Source organism: Eutrema salsugineum, unplaced genomic scaffold (assembly GCF_000478725.1).
Source record: "Eutrema salsugineum unplaced genomic scaffold, Eutsalg1_0 scaffold_12, whole genome shotgun sequence".
In the NCBI taxonomy this organism is placed as follows: Eukaryota; Viridiplantae; Streptophyta; class Magnoliopsida; order Brassicales; family Brassicaceae; genus Eutrema; species Eutrema salsugineum.
The window spans coordinates 1450489-1474139 of record NW_006256895.1 but is presented as its reverse complement, the minus strand read 5'-3'; the positions used below and the strand labels follow the sequence as shown (position 1 = coordinate 1474139).

Below are 23651 nucleotides of genomic sequence, written 5' to 3'. Positions count from 1 at the left end.
GGACACACGAGCTTTCTTGCCGACCAACCCCACAGCTCGTGGCTGTACTGGCACCTAGGAAAGAGGTGATCTTTGTTTTCTCCATAAATGTCGTAAAGTAAACCAGTATCATCTTGAGTAATACCCCAGGACTGAAGCCGAGATAACATGGGTAATCTTTCCAAACAGTAGAGCCACATGTTGAAAGAATGTCCAGGAACGACTCCTTTAAACCAAACCTGGCGATGCCGCTAAACCTCCTCAATCTCAGGTCTGATCATTTTTCAAGTGTCAGCGGAACTGTAGTTATCAGATGACTCTTCTTCTTTCTTTGTCCTTAAGAGAAGATCCGGATTGGTAGGAGAAATTTGAGTGGTGATTAAAAAGCACAGAAACTGCTCAGTATTGTAGTTTTGGGCACCTTTAAAAATCTAACCGTCATTTATATTGGCTTGTGCAACTTGGGCATCGAGATGTAGGCCAAGCCGCCAGTGTTCTTTTAGCCTTATAAAGAGTATAATTGTCCAAAAGGAATCCAATAATCATACCAAAAGAAGCAAGACATTCCATTTCCAACAGTGCAAGAGAGAAAAGTTTTTGCTAGGGTCTTACCTTTAGGAGCTACTTCCACACCAAACAACCTTTACTCTTTGAAGATAATTCCCAGAAACTTTTTCTTATGGGCTTATTTTTTCTACACCAAGCTACCCACAAAGAACTAGAAAAGGAGAACAGCAGCCATATCAGTTTGAGGCTGAAAACTTTGTTCCATAAACCGATGTCCGTAAGACCAAGACCACCTTTCCTTTTTTGATGAGCAAACTTTTACCCAACTGATCTTTGCTTATTTTGGCATTTTAGCGGAACCAGACCACAAAAACTTATGACACAATTTGTTCAGGTCCTTGATGCAACGATTTGGTAAAATAAACGCTTCACACCAATAAGTGATGGTGTTCAGAATGACAAACATCAACAGCTGCAGCCTGCACGCATAAGACAGATGTCTAATATGCCAAGCATCCAGCCTGTTTTGGACTCTCTGAATAAGAGGTTCACACTCAAATTTTATAAATGGGTTAGGGAGCAACGATAGACCCAAATACCTGACAGGTAGACTTCCAAGAGGGAACTCAGATATAATATTTAGAGCTGATTTCTCTGTCACCGTACAACCAGCCATAAACAGATCAGTTTTGATTCGATTAAGGATCAGACCTGAGATATTTAAGAAGTAATCCAGAAGGGTTAGTTTTTTTTATAGATGTTTGCCCATCATCGAAGAACACATCATATCATCTACAAAGATGAGATGAGTGAAGTTTGGGTTTTGAGTCCTTGAGTGGAAGCCAATCAGACTATCATTGAACCTCAGATCAAGGATTCTTGAGAAAATGTTCATTCTAAGAACGAAAAGGTAAGGCAAAAGGGGGTCTGCTTGATGCAAAGACTTCTTTCTCTTGAAGTACCCATATAGTTCTTCATTCACCATGATTGAGAAGCGAGTAGAGCTGATTCATTGACTTATCAAGTTTATATATTTTCTTGTAAAGTTTATTGCTCTAAGAATATCGATCACGAAACACTCAATAGAATCAAAATCCTTCTGCAAATCAATTTTGATCATATTTCTTTTAGAGATTCCATTCATGTTATAACCTTGGACCCATTCCAAAGCTAAAAGGACATTGTCCACAATGTGCCTCTTTTTAATGAAAGCAGTTTTGTTTTCTTGGATAAGATCAGGAAGCATGCTCTACAGATGTCTAGCACTGAGCTTCACAATAACCTTATACATCGCATTAAGGCAGGAGATGGGTCTGTACTCAGAAAATCTCTCAGCATTCGTAACATTTGGAATCATGATAATCGCTGTTGAGTTCCAACTTGGTTCTATCTTGCTCAAAGAGAAAGAGTCCAAAACAGCATTTTTCACTCCTTTTGCACAATATCTCAGCAATGCTTGAAGAACTCTCCAGTGTTACTATTGGGCCCAGGAGCTTTATCAGCAGCAATGAAAAGAATTCAGCTTTTACCTCAGCTGCAGTGAACATATGGTCAAGAGAAAAACTCTACACATCATAGCATCTGAAAGGATGAATTGATTCGATGCAAGGGTTAAGGTTCGTCAAGGCATTATTTGAGGAGCCCAACAAATTTGTATAAACTCCATACAAGTTGCCCTATTTAATTTATCTCAGTTTGCTCAGAGACGACAAAGTTGTCTTCCACCCTTAGCATTTTTATATTGTTGATTGATGTTCTCACAGCAATACTCTGTTGAAAAAAAACACCAGTGTTCTGATCTTCTTCTTTGATATCTTGTGTTATGGATGTCTGATGAAGAAATATCTTCTCAGCAGGAGAGAATTCCAGCCATTTGGCAAAAGCTGCAGATTTTCTATCAGCAGCTTCGACCAAAGGAGAACTCAGAAGTTCATAATTGTACCACTTTCAAGACCTCGAGGCTTCAACAACCCAACTTTGGATCTCTGAGTAAGCTGACCAATTTAGCGCCCTCAGACCACTCTTTAGTTTTTGACCAATTTGAATCATAGCCATGAGCTTGGGAGGAGGCCCAAGAATCTGCAACGATCTCCTTAAGTCTCACATGTTGCAGGAGGTGGTGATTGATTTTAAAGGGTTTGATCAACCTGAGACCAGTAGGAGGGAACCAAACACAGCAGCAGGCATGGTCCGAATTTGAAGGTAATAGAGGCGTTAGAGAACTTCAACTCAATGACCATTCCCAAGAACTTTGTCAAGTTTTTCAGCAATAAGATAGCTCTTTTTATGATTCCACCAGGTGAATATTAGAACCTGTTATGACAGATCTTATAGACCAGCATTGCTTAGGCAGCTTCTAAGTTTTCTACCACCACTTAACATGGCTTTATAATCATATCTTCTCGAATGCTCAGATGGGTGGAGAGTTTGGTTGAAGTCTCCAAGAACTAACCATGACGAATTTCTCAGAGGCGTCTCAGAAGATAACTCCAGAAACTGGTCTTATAACCTCCTCCTTTCGTGTCTGTGGTTGGACCTATAGACAAAAAAGACTGAAAATTAATCTTACTGAAAGGAAGGAAAAACCACAGGTAATCTGTTAGCACGTCTTATTGTACATCCTAATAGTCGCTTCAGGACTCCACACTGGCCCGGCCATGAGGGAAGACGAGACAGGCGACCGCCGCAGACATCCACTCTAAAGGGGCATATTTTTGGCGGCATCCACTCTAATGGGCATATTTTTGGTTAAAAAAAAATTATTAGGGATCAAGCTCTAGTTTCTCTCGAGTCCAGGTTTGAACAGTTCCAAAAGTATGAACAAACTTTTGGGTTTTTGTTTGATATAAAAAAACTAAGATCGGCCAGCAATGATAGTTTGAAGAGATAATGTGTGAATTTGGAGGCTTCTTTAAAGAATGGTACACATTCAGACATAGATGGTGATGATCTGTTTATGAAACTGAAAATTCTTCGAGTATCAATACCAGATGATGTTCATAAGCCTATTGAAGTGCTTGATTTTTGAAAAAAGATGGAGGATTATTGTCAAAACACAGAAATTGCTTATCGCATATTGTTGATCATTCCAGTATCGGTTGCCACTGCTGAAAGAAGTTTCTCGAAGTTAAAGCTGATAAAAAGCGATTATTTGCGTTTTACTATGTCACAAGAGCGATTGAATGGGTTAGCTTTGTTATCAATTGAGACAGTTATGGTTGAAAAACTCGACTACGACAGTTTAATGAACGATTTTGCACGGAAAAATAAAAGATAATCTATATTTTAGCAATAAACTATATGTTTTATTGGATTTTTTTTTCTTACAAACTGTTTATGAAGTTTGATTGTTTTATGAAGTTTTTGTTTTATTTTTTATCATTTTAATTTTGAAAAAGAATATAAAAATATATATTTAAAAAATTTAGACACAGACATCCAAATTGATCGGTCCGGCTATCCACACAACCTAAATTTTTCCAATATGGGAGTGTTCATAGTTTGAAAACCATACTCCAACATGTACCGGTTTGATCAACCAAGTCGGTCTGGAAATTAATCAGTTTGTTAACGGATAATTCTGGTATTGAAACCAGATCTATTGATCCTCTCACTCCATAGGGCATTAAACAGGCCAACATTTGGTACATATATCCAGTACCTCGATTTAATTAATATGCAATGTGAACACTTTATTTTATTAATTATGTTTACGAATTGGTCAATGAACTCCCCATTCTGCTTTAAATGGTAAAGCATGAACTCTGTATTTTATATTTTAGTAAAATAATCAATATTAATTGAAAAGTTATTAGAAACCAAGGGTCAAGGGTGGCATTATTTTGTCTCCTTACATTTTAATTCTCTGAAACCTCATAAACCTTGGAGGGAGAAAGAAAGAAAAAAAGGAAGACATTCTTCAGATTTCTTCTCTTTTCAAGGTATGTGCTATTTCTTCTACTCACTTTGTTGATTTTATCTACGATGTTAGGTATTGAAACAATCTTTTTATTTTATCCACATTTTGCAATCTTCTTTGTTATATGGATGATCATAAAGAACAATTCCTGCTTATTTTATAGACAATGATCCAAATTAGCGTGTGTTATCTTTTATTTTTGTAAATATATTTATAAACCGGAGTAAGAAATTTTATAGCAATTCGTATGAGATCATATTCTGCAGTTCTCTTTGTGATTTACTGATTTTTCTTTTCTGATGAGTGCCGATATAATTACGTATATAAACAACAACATTCTATATGTATTGTTTCTTTTAGACTTTTTGGTGTAACTGGTTTCATAGTTTCATACAGTTAGGTTGAACCACTGTCATGATTTGTTTTTCACCTACAGAAATGGTCAATCCAAAGAAAAAACTGTTTTGACCATTTATACTTCCAAAATAAATCAATGTATTAGTTCTTGAAGGCATAATAAATATAAAATATATACATATATATATATATATATTGTTAATGCTAAATGTTTAAACCATTCAACTTAAAAGAAAATTTATGAGGTTACTTATTTTTATATTTATATTCTTAAGAAAAAAGATTTGAACAATTTTTTTGGAAATTACTCATTGTACTTTACATAAAGAGATAATATAAATATTAATGTTTCAATAATATAATTAAATTGTTCATGTGATGTAGACTAACGTGCACACCACAATGGCACAAACTTCTTAGTTCGTGATCCCCGCATACAACTCTTAGACAATACTAGATAAATACCTGCGTGTTTTTTTATTATATGTGATTTCTATATACATATATTAATTGAAATAAATATTTAAATGTAGTGTAATTGAATAATATTTATTAAATATTATTCAAATATAGAAAAGTAACCTATTCTAATTGAACTAAATTTTGGTTTTATTATCATCTTGTTTATTTACTTTGATTTTCTCATATTAGTTGGTCATTTTAGATTATTAATAGAGAGGAATCTAGCATATATATATATATATATATATATATATATATCCATTTTTTCTTTGTTCTAAGAAGTTATAAACAATTTTTATCAAAGGATTCTTTTAAGTTCTTTCTTATGAACCTTTGGCATCTTTCCATTCTCATTAAACATTTAAACCATATCAAATCTTTTTGGTAAACTACTTATAATCTTCAACCGTTGCTCCTTCACTCATCAGAATTATCATGTTTTTATATAGCTATGATGTGAAGAAGGCGACCATCTTCAATTACTGTTCCGAAATCAGATTCTCCTCTCTACAGATTTCGTTTTCCTCTTTAATCAGAAAATCTATTTCTTCTTTTAGTCCTATCATCACACAAAAAAATAGAATATTTTTCACTTTTTACTTAACCCGAGCTGGTCCGGAAGTTGACAGCTCGCAACATCAGCTACGGTTTCAGATGTGTGAACCACTTTATTCTCAGACCCTCAATGCATCATCACCAAGAATAATGTTGCAGCATAATTAACCTTGCAAAACATAGTTTTTTTTTTTATTTTGAATCATATTACCAAGTACGGAAGTACCAACTTGTCCATCTCTACAACTTGTGCTACTTTTCACAGTTTTTGAAAATTAGCTCCAAACATTTGCATGGAAGAATACTAAGACACATTGAGGTATACAACCAAATTACAAAGCTAGTTTTTGGTTACATACCTCTTTGAAATTGTTAGCTATATAAGCATTGTTAGTAAGAATATAAAAAAAGACTTGCAGTGAGATAGTTTGTCTCGTGTTCCATCCGCTAAAAAGCAACAATCAAATATTAGAACAGTAGATACTGAGCAATAATGAACTTCTGATGTTTGATTAATATATAGACATCACCGAGCCATAACTGTTAAAAATTTAATAATTATGGATTAAATACAGTCACAATTAAAGATTAGAATATGAAACTTTTTTTCATGAATTGAATTTGTAGAGTTTAGGAAACGTGGCTTACTTAATTAACCTGATGTGGAGGTGAGATGTCAAAAAGATGAGTGCTGAGTTGTCAAATTTGTGAGACACAACTCAACTTTTATATAATAGATTTAATGTATTTGTGCGGAATGTGTTGTATAGATGCATCTTGAGGTTTCAAATTGTATATTTTTTTTTATATATATACAAATGGCATACTTTTTTCCTGATAACACATACATCAATTCATATGTATCGTGTTAATTTAGGTAATGGTTTTGTTAATGCAAGTACAGGTACAAAGAATGTATTTGGAATGTGGAAATCTAATTTCTAATGTACATCCAATAAATATGCTTAGGAGCCAGATACATGTGTTTGATGTTTTGTTTAGAAGAAGTTCTATAAAAGTTCATCAAATATAAACCCACTATCTTATATATAAAAATTGCTCAATTTTCTTAATATGATTGACACATCAGCATTGGATAGGATGACACATGTTTTTAAATTTTAATTAATAAATTTTAATATTAAATTTTAAAACACTTAAATAATATGAAAAGTTTGTTTTATTAATTGATTCTTAATTAAAATTTATATTAATGTTAAACAAAAATTTATGTTATAACTAATTAAAAATATTGATAGATATGTATTTAATTTTTATATAATTGTAGATTACTTAATAATATTTAGATTACTTAATAATATTCAAGATGTATTTTAAATTAATTTTTTTTAAATTATTTATAATAAAATACTGACAAGTAACAAATAAAATGATGATTATATTAATTTTATTTTTTTAATTAATTGACTATCAATTAATATTTCTGTAAATGTTAAACAAAAATTTATGTTATAACTAATTAAAAATATTGAATGATATTTATTAATCTTAATATAACTTTAAATTATTAAATAATATTCAATATGTATTAATATTTTATAATTTTTTAGAATAAAATATTAACAAGTAAATAAGTAACAAGTAATGATTATATTAATTTTTATAAAAATATTAAAAAAAAAGTTTGAAAATTTTAAAAAGAAAAACCTGCACGTAACGTGTGAATATTCACCTAGTTTGTATAAATACATGTCTAGTTTCAATTCTCGAATATACCACTTTATGTTTTTCGTTTTTCAAAAGTACTACAAAACCCCAAAACTCTAGAGTCTAATATCACAAATGTTTATAGAAAGGTATCTGAAAACTTTTCTAGAAAGGTATCTAAAAGTTTAGGAAGAGGTCCCAACTTTTGTGGTATTTTTTATTTTTCTTTTTTCTTTTCAGAATTAAAATATTTTCTTAACTAAACCTTGTTTTAGATATTTTAAGGTTAAGATTATACTGTTTTGGGTTTAATATCTAAACTTCTATCTGTCTTTTTTTTCTACTTTGATAATGATTACCTAACCAACCTATCTTTATTTGTTTAATTTTGTTTTTTAGCAAAACGATATAACTAATTTTGTTTTGGAATGTTGAATTATGTTTATAACACTCTTAACAATAGGTGACCATGGGGTAAATTACCACGAAATTTTACCTTATATATTTGATAATTTTGAGTGATTTGGGATATGAATATATATATATATATATAACTCCCCCTTAATAATTTGTATTATTTATGTTCTTATATTGGTAGTCATATTCAAATTCAGAATTCCGGTAAGAATAACGAAAACCTACAAAATTAAGTAGGGCTGTGGGTTAATAAATTTTAAATAAGTTAAAAATATAAGTAAAATCAAAGGTTACTAAATAATTGTTTTTTTCAAATCTTATCAAAATTTTATACGGTTCGTTCTATGATTTTTAAATACTATTTAAAATCTCATCTTATTAATTATTAAAAATTTACATGCAAACATGATTGTGTAATATAGTTTAATCGATTTAAAAATATTTCCTGATTAAAAATACAAAGATATAATTCAGAGAGAAAAGATATACATTCATAAATACTAGTTAAACTTACGTTAGATTTTGAAATCAGTAATTTACAAAGGTTTCTAAATTTCTATAGCTATATTGATTTCCAAAGAATTTATATACATACGAACAATATCCTGTTAATTATTTGGTGATTTTGGTCAATTTCTTGTAACTCAATTTCAATGGGTTCATCAATCTCTAACATATTTGTCTATCATTTGGACTCAGAGGGTAACAAACCGCGTTTGCTTTTCGGCGTCTTAGCTGTATGTAACTCATCATTATAAACTTGTTCTTTAACTTGTCCTTGTTATCTTACTCGCGCGCACGTAATATTATCTTATTTATTATTACACATAATTATTTAATTTGTTTTCTTGCTTCCATTAATTTGATTAATATAGGTATATTTTCAACCTTATATAAACAGTGACATCTAAAACCTTTTTTATGGGGTAATAATATGAAAACGCCAAAAAAATTATATATAAAATGATGTATATATTCTAGTAAAATTAAAACAAAAATTATATAGAATAGTGGGACATTATATATGGATGTTTGAACAGAGATTTAATGGGAGGTTAAAGTATCACTTTTTCCGATATTTCCAAATACCCATAAATTAATTATAGATAAACTAAAATTAGTTAAAGATACATATTTCATTGGGTGACATGATCTCCTTGGCTTTGATCGGTAACTTTGCGGAATGGCGGAATTGCAGAAAAAATATTGCGGAATAGATTAAGCGACTTATAAGTCGTTTTTCTGCGGAATGATTTTTTTTTTGTATTTTTGTTAAGCAAAAACGCAGTCTGCGTTTTTGTGTGTCTTTTTTTATTACGCGGATTTTTGTTGATTGGCAAAAAACCCGCGAAATTGTGTTTAAAAACATAATTTCGCCATTCCGCAGGTTACCAATCAGAGCCCTTGTCTCTTTATAGATCTGTCTCTCTATAGAAAACTGTTTAATATACATTTCCTTGCACTAAATGAAGTAGATTGCAAAATGCACCATATAAATTTGGTATGCACATAAATGTTTGTGATATTATTGGTTCATATAATATATATATATATATATATATTGGGGTCTAAGGTAAGGCCATATTTTATTGGCTTTTGGACAGATTCAATACTAATAATAACTTCTTGATTTACTACTAAACTTTAAAGAAAAAAAATATCTAAAAGGTTGAATATAGTGTATTCGGATTTCATGTGGGGCCTGCATGACCAACGCGTGCGAACGTTTTTTTTTTTTCTATACGCGTTATCGCCAGCTTAATATATATTTTCAGTTATTTGACATATAAAAACGCTTCTCTGTATTAAAAACAGTCTTGTGCGTTTTCTTCATTTTTCATTTTCAAATTCAATTTCAGTCACATTATTCTTCTTCTTCCTCAGTTTCATTTTTCCTGATAAATTTTCTTTAGTTATTTCACAATCTTCGCAGTTACTTTGTAGGAATCAATCTCTCTTTCTCAAATGGCTGAACGAGTCTATCCCGCCGATTCACCTCCAGAGAGCGGTCAATTTTCCGGTAATTTCAGCTCCGGCGAGTTCCCAAAAAAACCAGCTCCACCACCAGCGACTTACGTGATCCAAGTCCCAAAAGATCAGATCTACCGTCGTCCGCCGCCGGAAAACGCACATCGCTTGCAATACCTCTCTCGGAAAAAAGTCAATCGCAGTCGCTGCAGGTGCTGTATTTGCTCAATCCTCGCCGCGATTTTCATCCTCATCGTCCTCGCCGGAATCTCCTTAACGGTTCTCTACCTCGTCTTCCGTCCCGAAGCTCCGAAATACTCCGTTGAAGGATTCTCAGTCTCTGGGATCAATCTGACGTCACCGTCTCCGATTTCCCCCAAATTCAACGTCACCGTTAGGTCACGTAACGGTAACGGAAAAATCGGGATCTACTACGAGAAAGGAAGCACGGTGGATATTTACTATAACGATGTCGATCTCTGTAACGGTGCCTTGCCGGTGTTTTATCAGCCGGCGAATAATGTAACGATGGTTAAAACGGCGTTAACGGGATCGAGGATTCAGTTAACGAGTGCAATGCGCAAGGAGATGCGTAATGAACTGAGTAAGAAAACGATGCCGTTTAAAGTGAAGATTAAAGCCCCTGTGAAGATTAAGGTTGGTTCCGTTAAGACGTGGACGATAACTGTTAAAGTTAACTGCGATGTAACGGTGGATAAATTGACGGCGCCGTCGAGAATTGTGTCGACAAAATGCAGCCATGACGTGGACCTTTGGTGATACACTTTTTAAAAAAAAAAAAAAAAAATTGCAAATGTCAGAAAGAAAAAAAGAAAAAAAGAGTACAGAGGCTGTTTTGGATTGTAGGATTTTACAGATACTTATTTTTTTCATGTTTTTGGCTATTGATTTGCGTTTTATTTTTGAATGTTTGATTTTTGATAAAATCATAACATTGTGAATTTGTGATTGGACGGCAAGTATTTTTTTCAAACGAGGGAACTCCAATTTGAAACTTATTTAATGTACGTTAAAAACTTTTTTTTTTGTACGGTTAAAGTTTGAAAGTGTAGTAATACATTAAAACGTTATTGTGTGGAGACGAGAGAACCTAGACCTGTGTTAGTAGTGTCATTGTGAATGTGTGATTGGAGGACAAGTATTTTTTTTTATACGAGGGAATTCCATATTGAAACTTATTTAATGTATACGTTAAAAACTTTGTTTTGTACGGTTCAAATTTGAGAGTGTAGAAATACATTAAATTGTTGTTGGAGAGACAGAGAGAATCTAGACCTGTGTTAGGATCATCAAAAATCATAACATTGTGAATGTGTGATTGGACGGTAAGTATTTTTTTTCAAATGAGAGAAGTCCAAGTTGAAACTTATTTAATGTATACATTAAAAACTTTTTTTTGTACGGTTCAAGTTTGAGAGTGTAAAGATACATTAAAACGTTGTTGGAGAGACAAGATAACCTAAACCTGTGTTACTGACCTGCCAAAAAATTTCTTTTAGTCTCGATGAATGCATTATAGAAAACTTATTAGTCTCAATGAGTTCATTATAGTAATCCTCTCTCTCTCTCTTTTTCTCATGCGGCACTACCTATATCGGGCATCTATGAGTACATTGAGCACAAACTTGGTTTCAAAGTCTTCAAGGAGCCTCTTCAAGTCTCCGATCTCTCAGATGGTTAGGCGATCTGATTCAGCACATATTAAGCAATAAATATATATTTAATGAAATGAGAATTTTGTTTTTACTAAATGGTAAATATTTCATCAAAAATAAAAAGATCTGATATTACAAAATGTGCGAAGAAATTATTCGACCAAAAGATTGGTTTTATGCCAAAAAAAGAATAAAAAACATGGAAGCAAATTCTATCAATACTATTATTCAAAATTTTGAAGCAAATGTGTCAAACAGTAGTGATAAGGAGTTTGAATACTCGAGGTAAGACAAAGTCGAGAAATATGAGCGAATAGAAAAAAACAAGAAGAAAGGCTAAAGAAATGCCCAAAAAGCATATTAAAAAATATTTCATCTGGCAGCCGAAATTGTTTCATAGGAGTCAAAAGAGGTGAACAATGACAGTCCTCAGTGTCACGCTTCAACGTTCTGCTATTAAAACTAGATCCAGTACTCAAAAAGGACTATCCTAATGATATAAGATTGGAGTCACACCAAATTTTATGCTTCACAAGATTGTCAAATATACCTGCAAGTTTTGTTGTGGAAGTGGGCGTGATGTTAAGATAGAAGGTGATGGTTTGATTGACTCTCTCAATCGATGGGATGATTGACTCTATCAATCGGTGAACAAGTTATTTGAGTCACACAAACAACTAAATTTGTGGCTTCTAAAAAATAGAAGTGAATCACACACTTGTATTAAAAAAAAAGAATAATTCCTCAAAAAGACAACTTTGAAAGAAAACAAGAAACTTTGTATTTATTGATTGAAATGTGAGTTTTTACAATGGACTAAGAGGAGCTTATATAATACTCTTACACGTTCTAAAATGCTGAAGAGAAAGAAACAAATCAAAGCTAATAAAAAACTAGCCCTTAGGCTCTAAATGAGTGAATCTCGGCCAAATATGAAAATGTGATGACGTCTTTGTATCTGGACGGTTTTAGGGGATAAGTGAGCTTCTCTAGAAAATTCTGATATTCATAAAACACGTCCAAGTTGTCGCATTCAAGAGAAAAGAGCTGTTGGTGATTTATGGCACCAAGTGTGAATACAGCTACATAGGAAAAGTAAGCTTGCAAGAGGATCCGCCTGATCCTGTGGGTGATGGTTCATGGGAAGGTATTTCTAAGCTTCATTTGTTGCCTCAGAATCTCTCCTGGTCGCCATATCTTGGTTTGCTCATATTTGAACCGATTGGTCTCATACTTGCCATAACTGGCCCCGGTTGGTTTAATTGAAAGCACAAACCGCCTGGTCCAAAGCATGTGCTAGTGCACTCTAGAGTATTGTGAGGAACTTCTAGAAGCATAAAAATGTCTCCTGGATGCCAATGATACGTCTGGAGTCTCCTAAATCCGTAAGGTTCCAAATAAGGCAAGTCTGGAAATCTTTGATTTAGAAATTGAGTATCCCCCAAATGAAAACCGGTTTTGGTGTAATTCCAACTATCCTGGACTCTCTGATGAGTCAAGATTCCAGAACAAGTTGGTTCACAGCTTAATTCCTCTCGGTTTAGTCGGAATTCTCCAGTTAAGGCGCATATGTCCAAATCAGATAAGTTGAGGATCACCCGATTTGTAAACTGTATAACTCCTTCTTCTGGGCTCCAATTGGGCTGATTCCAACTCGCACCGTGCCTATTACGTACGGATCCAGATTGTATATCAAGTAGTTTCATGTCTTAAATCCTTCTGGTCAGGCTGGAATGTATTAATGAGTGGTCATATGTCTCCTCCGGATTCATTGGAGGTCTGCTGGTTTGTAACTTCAATATCTTCTCTGTGTGGGAAGATTTGAGGATGATTCTTCTTCGTAATGTGCTCTAGATGAGCTGAATATATTCACCAATTAGTATTTGAGCTGGAACGGTCGGTATTGCTCTTCATTTGAGCTGAATAAAGCACATGGGTCATCTCGGGTTGCTTGAAGATGCTTTGGCCAAGAGTTTGAGATCATTCTTCATTTCTGGGTGGAGTCAAAAGTATTCTGGCTCGATCATATCCTCCATTGATTCCATTTTGTTGGTGAACCCAAGTGTTCACCTCTGCTTCAGTTGGGCTGGCCTTTATGCTCGATTGTTTTCTCTGATTCAGCTTCAAGGCATCTTGCGACTTTGGAAGGGCCGTCTGGTTCGTCTATGGGCATTGGGATCACCTCGTGTTGTTTTGCTGAATCCATGACCACATCACCAAAATATTTGAACCAAGAAGCGCTATTCGCTCAAGCCAATTTCCTCCCAGCGAGCAGACCAAGCGATGACAAGCTCAAATAGCCCTATTACCTCATCCGCAAGCAAGATAAACAAGACACAAACCAAAATAGACACAATCTTAAACATGCCATATAGAACATAACACCTACACTAAAGCGAGAAGACAAGCAAAACCCCCATCGGACGCCACACCGGAAAACTAAGCGGGAAACAAACTGGAATAAACACTACACCGGCATAAACTACTGCTTGCCACTCAGAAACAGCCAACCACGACCGCGTCACCAACCAAACTAAATCACCTCCAACAAGACCAGAGCCAAAATAAGCAAGCGGAAAGCACCACAACACAAGAGCACCCAAAAGGAAACCGCTGATCTAGAACTGTCGGCGCTAGAGATTCGTCCTCAACAACTCCTAGGCGCACCACCAGCGAGATCAAGAATTTCATCATAAAGGGCTGACGAAGAGTAGAGCCAACCACCAAGGGAGATGCCTAGTGCCACACGCCGCCCGGGAAAACCGGTAGCTCAAACTGGAGACACACTGCTAGAACCCATGACCCAAGAGAAGAACCAAACCAATGATTCGACTCATCGACAAAACAGAGCCAGAGAGAAGGAGCAATTAGATGTGACGGGAGGCGACCCTCTCGCAGCGTGCAGCGAAGCCGCCGGAACTGGAGAGGGAGATCGAGAGAAGATGCGGCAAAAACTAGATCTGAGATTCGGGAGAGAAAATGTGTCGGCGCGTGTGGTGCATGAGCAAAAAAAAATCTTGAGAATTTGTTTGATGAAACTAGATTTTGCGTCCACGCTACGCGTAGATATTTTATTGATAAAATTATATGCAATCATTTATATTTATTAGGATATAAATTTTATATATTAGTATTTTAATAATATATTAAACATTTTATGGTGTTAATCTAATAATTTTTATGTAAATTGTGAGGTTTCAATTTTTTTTTTTTTTAATCTATATACAATATGTTTATTTTTTAAACATACTATTTGGTCAAACATTTATAAGTTAATATACTCAAACCGATTAAAAATTTAACAAAATAATCAAATGCTACTTTTTAAACATAGTATTGAGATGACGATAAGATATTTTCACTTTCATTCCAATTATATATGTAATCTTTAAAAAAATAAAAATAATTAAATTTTAAATAATATTTTTTTTCTCTTGTTTAACCAATACAATTTTTTTTTATCTATTCATTAAAAACAAACTAATAAATCAAATTTTTTCTTTGAGATTAATAACAACTTTAAATTTGAAACAAAAAATAGTTGAATATGAAACGATTAAAATCACACAAAATTTGTGAATTAAATATATTTTTGTCGATTACTTGTGTTAACTTTTAAATTATTTTTTAATGATTATACGGTTATACCTCATATCTTCTAATAAAAATAAAAAAGAATTTTCATCATGTTCATTTTTATTTTTTTTATATCTGTTTTTTTCAATAAATATATCATTTTTTTTATTTTAATGATTTCTTTTTTTTGATTATATTCAGTTTCATCATATTCATTGTCACTTCTTCTAATTATAATTAAGTTGGCAAAATCGGTACAATTTAATAAATACAAATTTAGAAAAATGAATAACAAACTGGATAACTCAAAACTAAGAACTTTTTCATTAATTTATTACAATTCCAAGTCAAATATACAAATGTATTTTTTTCAATCATTTTTGCATAATATATTTTATAAGATTATGTGGAAATATGTTTTGTATATTTGACAGAAATTTAGATGTATATAAATCATAAATATTATTTATTTAAAATTCTACTTGAAAAACCTTTAAATCAAGTAACTTAAACTTATATAAGTATCATATTTTTTATATATAAAAAATTAATTTTGTAACTAAAACAGATGCTGAAGATTTTAATATCATGTTGGTTTATTTTTGTTGTTAATGGAGATTTTTTTATTTTTTTTTACCCATAATATTAGAATTTGGAAACTTTTTTTTTAATTTTTAAATGTTGATGTGGATGCCTTGAAAATAATATGGTTAAACTGTTATTACTAATAAAATAGTTTAAATTAACAAATGTTCCTATATTGTTTTGTATCATCAATTATAATTTTAAAATTTAGATTTTTATTTTTATTTTAGTTATTGATGTGGACTAAAAACATTGACCTTTTAAATTTTATGTGAATATCCTTAGAGGTATATAGCTTCAACTTTTATTTGTCTATAAATATATTTTTTTTAACAATATAGTTTTAAAATTTGTAATTTTTCTTACTTTTAAATGTGAACCAATAGAATTGAAATTTTAAATCCTATGTGGACACTCTTAGAGGCATATAGCTTCAGGTTTTATTTGTAATATATTTAGATATTAACGCTGAAAGCTCCCTCACAAGATCCGTTGCGGCAAGTGATTTTGGTCTCTCCTCCATGTTTGAGGCTTACTAAATGTATTATGATGCTGTTTGGTTCAGCTAATTATTATCTTTGTGGTTCAGGTTGGGTTGCTAAAACCTTATCAGATGCCATTATTCCAAAGATGTTCCTCGGATACCTCAGTCTCTTTTGCCTTAATGACGGAATCTCTTTCTCTATTTTTAGAGCTTCGTTTTTCAAAAGTTTTGGGTATCAATCACTTGACATGTTTCTCTGATTACTTGAAATTTATCATTTTTCTTAAATCCAGTGGCCAAGCTTTGGAGATTTTACGTTCTCTTTTTCAATATTAAAGCGACTTGTAGTGGCTAATAGTTAAACATATTAGTTTAGTCAAGTTGGTTCTTAATTTTACGTTGTAATGATTTATTCTCTAGTAAAATCTAACTCATTTTTTTACTTTTTTTAATAAAATGGTTGTACACACATAAAAAATAACTTACAATTTATTATAGTTATGTGACAAAAATTTAGATGTTAATGTAGGAGTTTCTAAATATATGTGTATACATATGTAAATAAATTTTAATATTTTATTTGTTCTTAGTTATTTATATAATTGAAACATCTAATTTAAATTTAATTTTTTTTATATTTTAAAATTATTTATTTTAGTTTTTATTATTAATATAAATTTATATATAATTTATTCATCTTTAATCATTTTTAAAAAAATAATAGAATTTGGAAACTTTTTAATTTCTAATGGTGAGGTGGACCAATAAAATATTTATACAGAATTTTTTATTTAGCAATAATATTAGAATTTGTAAATTTTCTTGATTTTCTATTCAAAAATAATATTAAAATTTGAAAAATTTTCTTAACTTTAAATTTAAATGATGATATGGACCAATAAAATTGTTTTTTAAAATCCTATGTGGACACCTTGAGAAGCATATAGCTTCAACTTTTATTAGTATAATAATAACATGTGAAATTCGTTGTTCAACTTTTATTAGTATAACATGTGAAATTCGTTGATTAAAGTAAAAAACATTTACAACGAGTTTCTAGACTCATACATAATGGGTCAATATAAAGTGAAACAGAACACAAGTCACAGACTTCTCGAGAGACTTCAAACCATTTTTGAAGGAGGTCTCTTAATCTTGGATTTGCATACTTGAGCGAGACAATTCTATTTCTTGTGAGCCTATCAATTTGCGGAAACAGCTGCGAGACGGACTTGTACCTAGATCCATGTATTCGTGATTTACACTCCCGCCAAATACAATAATACTGTTATTTGAAATACGAGACGAAGGAAGATAATGTAAAAGTAACAATAGTTTCTAATGTACCCGTCCAATCGAAATCCAATCTGTTGCCAATAAGAATACTTTTCCTGTCATATTCATGACTTTTGCAAAAAAAATTTAATGACATGAAATAATACATGCTCATATATCAACTGAAAGTGAAGTATATTTGAAGAGTTATGCTTTCTCTTTCAAATTCCGAATAAAGTCTGTATTTTTGAGATATACCAAATTTTAAAGTTTGAAAATACAATGAAATAGATAAGAATGTGTTACAAGTATATCATTGATATTTTGAAATATATCATAACAAGAATATTAAGTTAATGATGTTAATAATAGTATATGCACTAGTATGTTTGAAATTTATGAGAACACGATCGAGTGACAGAGAGAAAGAGAAAGAGAGAGTGATTATAAACAGGATCTCTAGTTCCAACCATACAGCCTCCGAAGTTTAAATTCCACAAGATTACTGTGATAGATGCCATCATCTTGAGCTATATAATTATAAGAGCCACCATGAGGCTTTCCACCACTGCCCTGCACATAGGCGTTAAACCTCTTAGAGATCTTATAATCAGGTCCTTTGCTAAGTGTACACCAGAATAGCGTGCCTCCCAAAACGTTATCGTGGAAACTGAACTGGTAATCCATTCCTCCCGGTCTCAGATATTTGGCACCCATATCGTTGTTCTTAGATTTACAATGTACCTTGAGCCATTTCTTGTACGCAAGGCCGTTCCTGAATAAGAGAGTTGTCTTTTTCCCTTTAAATGGATTGCCTCCATATACATTGCCAATCATACAAAGTGCAAAAACAAATAGAAAGATTGTAAGATTTTTCATTCTTTCTAAATGTTTTTAATGTTGTTTTTTTTTTTTTATCTTGTTAACTTGTTTTCTGGTTTATGGTGTTATATATACTCTTATATACCGTTATTTTTGAATATACAGTTTCCTTTTTCTATTATTTAAAAGTTTACTATTAATATTTGAGGTATCAAATCGAAACAATAAATTGATGGTGGATGTTTGAGATGGACTGCACACCCTATTAAGAGCCCTTCCTATATCCAGATCGGTTCGGTTTATCTTAACCCACCTTGGTCAAAATTATTTTTCAAAATGTTTTAAACTAGTTTTGAGAAAAAAATCCCTCAGGGCTATAAGGCGGGTTAATTTCTAGTTTATCTTTAGAGAAGCAATCTTTTTAAAAATTAGACCTGTAAGGGAATACATATTGCCCAAATAAAACTCTATGATATTGACTAGATTGTATTCTCAAACAGTTGGACAAGCGAAAACCATAATTATCTTTATTTGTCCATAAAGGCACAAACTGTATAACAACTATCTTCCACATTCATGCTTTAAGCAATATTCTTATACATATCTTTAGTCTTTTGCATTTACAAATGCCAAACCCAATTTCCCATCCCAAAACTTTGACCTGCCAAAACTCCATTTTTCCCAGGAAAAAAAAAATCAGTTACCCTGGGAAATTAGCCTTCAACTGCTCGTACCTGTTCTTGGCTTCTTGGATTCCCCGCTTAAGATCCTCGTACATTTTCACTGATGACTCTGCAAACTGGTTGAGTTGGCCAACAAATCCTTCCAAGCTTGTCCTAAATCGATCAAAACCCGGACCACAATCCTCCAATGTCTCATCTTGGAACATGTGACTTGTCAGATCGTTTTTGTTCTCACCAGACCGATGTTTCTTGTTGCGATTCTTCTCCTGTCGTGGCAAGAACCTGGCTACATCAGAAGCAAGTGCTTTAATGGAGCTCGAAACCTCTTTGGTTGGTAAAGCTTCGAGCTTTTCTAGCCAGATTCCACATGTTGCGTAAATGGAAGGACCATAGTCTTTCAGAGACAGTTGTTGTGCCCCACGCCTTTTTCGCTTGGAGGATTGTTTTTGTAAAGGGACACATTTCTCAAGCCATTCGTTTATCGCTTTGATATATGATTTCTGGCCTGTGATCCACTTTGTGAAGCTTGAGGCCAACGCGCTTAGCTCATCTTCAAGCTGAGATGTTACTTGTCTGTGCAACTCCGATTGCATGTTGAGTTTAATGTTTCCGCTTCTGTGACACGCTGAGATTAACCGAAACTGAACCTTGTGGCATTCCAACATCACTTCCCACATTCGACTCAACCTATTCACATCCAAGAAATGGTAGATATTAATGTTTAGGTCAATCTTGAAATAAAAAAGAATTGAGTCTACTGAAGAGTGGCCTTAAGGCATACCCTTCGATGAGTTCCTCAAGTTGAGGCTGTAGCTCTTTGTCACGGAGTTCTTCAATCCGTCTTGATATTGAGTTGATCCTATGAATCGCAACTCTGATTCTAGAGTGAAGGTCTTTGACAACCGCACGTGTCTTATCAATTCTTTGTGAACCTTTACCTTCTGATTCAAGTTCTCTCAATACTCTGCACTTTTCGTCATACTCTCTCCGCACAGTTTGACTCCCCTGAAACCGAAAAGAAAACACTTTAAATACTTTGAGTGTGCATTTTCTTGTTTTGTTAACTCGGTACAGGGAACTATAACTACCTTAACTTCATCATAGAGCTTCCGCTCCCAAGCATACAGTCTGTCTAGAGTTGAGGCATGGCTTCCAGCAATCATGCAGATGTTTTCAAAGAGATTGCTATTGAGCTCTTCCACATCATCACAATTCATTCCTTCGAGAGGATTCCGAGAAGATGAGGATCGAGAAGATTCAGTCCTATGCCAGGTCAAGTATTTAACCGAGTTCTGAGCAGGCTCTGCAACAAACAGCTCAAACTGTAACTACTCCATAAAATCAAAAACAGTTAAACAAAAAATGAAAATAAGTAAAATTATTACCTTCTGGTACATCTTTGGGGTCTTCCCCACAAGAGAGACAACTTTTGAACAGTGATGATGCACCAGATCCACCTACAAAAGCAGAGATATGCGGTTAAAGGATTGTTTGTTCTTCAAAATGTGAATCTTAAACAGTAGGCAAGTTGCAGAGAAACAGTAGACATGTATATGTGCAAAAAAACCATCAATAGATGACCAATTCTTACTTTCTTTTGATGGAACTATAGGACGGAAATGCAACTTATTGGCTTCCAGCATCCTGGGAACCTCTTTTCCCGTCTCTGAAGCTTTAACAAAGAGCAACTCTATCTCTTTCATGCTTGACAAGAAGTCCCTGGGAGGATTCTTGTTCTCGGTGTGACCTCCCTTGTTTGAAGTTTTGTTCATTGGAGTAGCAGATGCTAATGGCGTCACTGGTGGTGATAACTCGGGAGTTTTACTTTTCTCAGCGTCTGAGAACTCGTTTTCCACTCCCTCTCTATGAGGCAAAGCACTGTGATCCCGACTCACTCTATTGAAGTTTTCAAAGCTTCTAACAAGTGTATCACTTGTTGGCTCATCAAATTCATCATCATCCGAATCTCTGGACTCTTCCCTTTCATGAAAAGAAAAGTTATCACCATCTTCCTCCACCTCTGGAGTTTCATCTTCCCCCTTAACAGATCTCGGCATATGACCATTCCCAACATGAGAAGAAGAAAACTGTTTGTCGATTGGATGAGAAGGAGCAAAATAATCCCAAGGAGGTGTTTCGGATGGTATGGAAGAAGATTCTTCAAATGGGGTTGATTCCATCTTTTCCACAGACCTGCTTTGTGGGATACTAGATGAGGTGACAACAGTGGAGAGAATTGAAACCGGCGGTTTCTCTTCCACTTTTTTTGAAGAAAATCCTCTGAATTTCATATGGTTAACCTGGAATGAACTGGAACTAGGAGGCGACGGAGGAGGAGAATACGTATCGTGGTGGGAATGTGAGGCAGGTGGAGGAGAGTAAGACAAATGAGAAACTGATTTCTCGGTTAAAGCAAGAGCTTGTTCTGGTGTTGCACTAGTGGATGTGTACAAGGAAGATTCAACCGGAACTTCGGTCTCAGCAAATCTCCTCAGGGCAGTTCCGGTACTCTTAAGAGACTGCACGTATGAAACATGAGCAGCAGCTAACAAACATCTTCCATCGAGTGCTTGCTGGACAAATTTTTTTCTTTCACGACATAACTGTAAGGCTTTATCTTCGTCTATTCTAGATGTTGATGCACCCATTGTCCAAGCTTACATGCAAAAAACAAGTTACAGATTTAGATCTACCACCTGCAGAAATACTATCTTACATAAAGAACATAAAACTGACAGAAATACAAGAATAGTTTTAACAGGAATTATATTGTTAATAAGGACATGAAGTATTAGGAATTGTTCTAGTAAGTGGTTTTGGAGACTTCTTATAATTAGGAACGAGGACTAGTCGATGAGATCCATCCTACCAAATAGGCTTGGTAAGAGTTTATCGGTTTATATCGAAGGAACTGTGTTCTGCATTTTTATTTTTCTGACTTCAACCTTTGTTAAATTCCTATTCTTCATCCTTAACGCTAACAAAACTACCTAAACCAAAACAAAACCGCTTCAATGGATCACAAAATACTTACAAGATTATCAAGTTAACTACATTTACTAAACGAGCACTACCAGAAAAACCAAAATGATAGGAAAATCTGATATATTCTTTCAGCGATACAGTAATCTCAGCATCAATGCACCAAATCCTATAGAAAGTCATTTGTTTCAATGAACTATCTAATGCAAAGGTGCCAGAGTATCATTGTATTCATGTTGAATATGAGAGAAGAAACAGAGCCCTTTGTTCTCAACTTGCATCGAAAAATTAAAACTATGCACTGCAGGATAGATACTATTAGGTAAACATGATCATTCCCTCAAAACTGAATCTCAAGAATACATAAATCCAAGACAATGTACACAGAGAAAAGTCCATCTAACAGATAAGTACTATGAAACAAAAGGAACAAGCTTAGGTTGCTCACAACACAAACACAAGTAGAATAAGAAATATGATCAATCAAATACCACAATCAAAGTTTCAGGCTCCATCATACATACCAAAATCATGGAACAACCTAAAAAACCAATATCTAGCAACAATTCCAGAGAGGTAAAACGGCAAAATCATAATGCAATCTGAGATATTCCTATAACCTAGTAACCTGTTATACAAAATGTCAAAAGTTCTAGAGAAATCTCCTGATGAAAAGAGTAAGACTTTCACAGAAACGCATTAGAACCAGGTTCCAGAATCAATCAGAATCACACAAAAGAGGCAACTTTTTGTGAAAAATCGGAATTTCAGGTATACCCAGAAACTGTGCAAGACGTAAAACAAAGTTACTAACTGAACAATCGAATATCAGAACCTCAGGAAAACTGAATAGTGTGACCAAACAGCAAAAAAAGGAGAGATTTTTACGGGAAAGGAAAAAGAAACCCAAAATAAAATTGGACCATTAGACTAGAAGAAGAAACCACCTAGAAAGAGATTTTACCGAATCTAGTGGCTTTCTCACACAAAGTAGAAGAAACCCAGGAGAAAAAGAAAACAAAAACCCAAGAAGCAGCAGAGAAAATGAGATTGAGAAACGGCGATTACCTAAGAGACCGAATAGAAGAGAGCGAGAGAGAGAAGCTTGAGGATGGAGTTACGCAACGAAAGGATCAAATGAAAACGTCTTCTACAACAGTAGAGGAGGCCAAGAAAAGAGAGAGAGAGGTCAGAGGTGTGAGTCAGCAAAGCGAATCAGACGGGTAGAGAGGAATCTTATGCGGAGAGGACATGCGATAAAGCATTTTGCTTGCTTGTAAAGGAGAGATCGACTCAAAAACGGTAACTTTCTCTGCCGTTGTTATTTATTCTCACACAGGCCACTTTTTTACAGTTTTGTTTGTCTCTTTTTTATTTTTATTTTTTTGACATCAATTGTCTTGGTCTTTTTTCCTTTTCTTTTGGGTTTTTTCTCCTTTTTTTTATGGGTCAAATATTATATATTGTACTTCTGAAAAAAATTAAACAAAAAACTTTCTAACTATGGCTACATTTTTTTTGAACACCTTTTTTTTTTTAAAGTCAAATGGCAAAAATAGGTTAAACTATGATGCCAGAAATTTTTTTCATTAAAAACAAATAGAGGTATGTATAATTCTATGAGTGTGAACATTGATATTGGGCTTTAATAAGTTACACCAATTTTTTTAAAATTTATTGGGGGCGAATGACTCCGACTTACTTCATGTGGCTCCACCATTGTATGGTTACATCTA

The 23651-nt window shown here is 33.5% G+C and overlaps 3 protein-coding genes across 3 annotated transcripts; 1 reads left to right on the top strand and 2 right to left on the bottom strand.

The window, feature by feature from the left end:
* The first annotated feature begins 9686 nt into the window (after nucleotides 1-9686).
* Nucleotides 9687-10674, top strand: LOC18025626 (NDR1/HIN1-like protein 13). The gene has a single exon (XM_006408603.2). It carries the CDS (start codon nucleotides 9830-9832, stop codon nucleotides 10610-10612), a length of 783 nt encoding a protein of 260 aa, XP_006408666.1. The 5' UTR covers nucleotides 9687-9829; the 3' UTR covers nucleotides 10613-10674.
* Nucleotides 10675-17677: 7003 nt separating this feature from the next.
* Nucleotides 17678-18346, bottom strand: LOC18025625 (S-protein homolog 21). Its single transcript, XM_006408602.2, has one exon. It carries the CDS (start codon nucleotides 18305-18307, stop codon nucleotides 17888-17890), a length of 420 nt encoding a protein of 139 aa, XP_006408665.1. The 5' UTR covers nucleotides 18308-18346; the 3' UTR covers nucleotides 17678-17887.
* A 410-nt stretch (nucleotides 18347-18756) lies between these two features.
* Nucleotides 18757-23147, bottom strand: LOC18025624 (nitrate regulatory gene2 protein). Its single transcript, XM_006408601.2, has 6 exons — nucleotides 22984-23147; nucleotides 20525-21589; nucleotides 20319-20390; nucleotides 20022-20236; nucleotides 19715-19938; nucleotides 18757-19620 (listed from the first exon to the last, which is right to left on the bottom strand). The coding sequence occupies exons 2-6, from the start codon at nucleotides 21579-21581 to the stop codon at nucleotides 18951-18953; spliced, it is 2238 nt and encodes a 745-aa protein (XP_006408664.1). The 5' UTR covers nucleotides 21582-21589; nucleotides 22984-23147; the 3' UTR covers nucleotides 18757-18950.
* Between the last annotated feature and the right edge of the window lie 504 nt (nucleotides 23148-23651).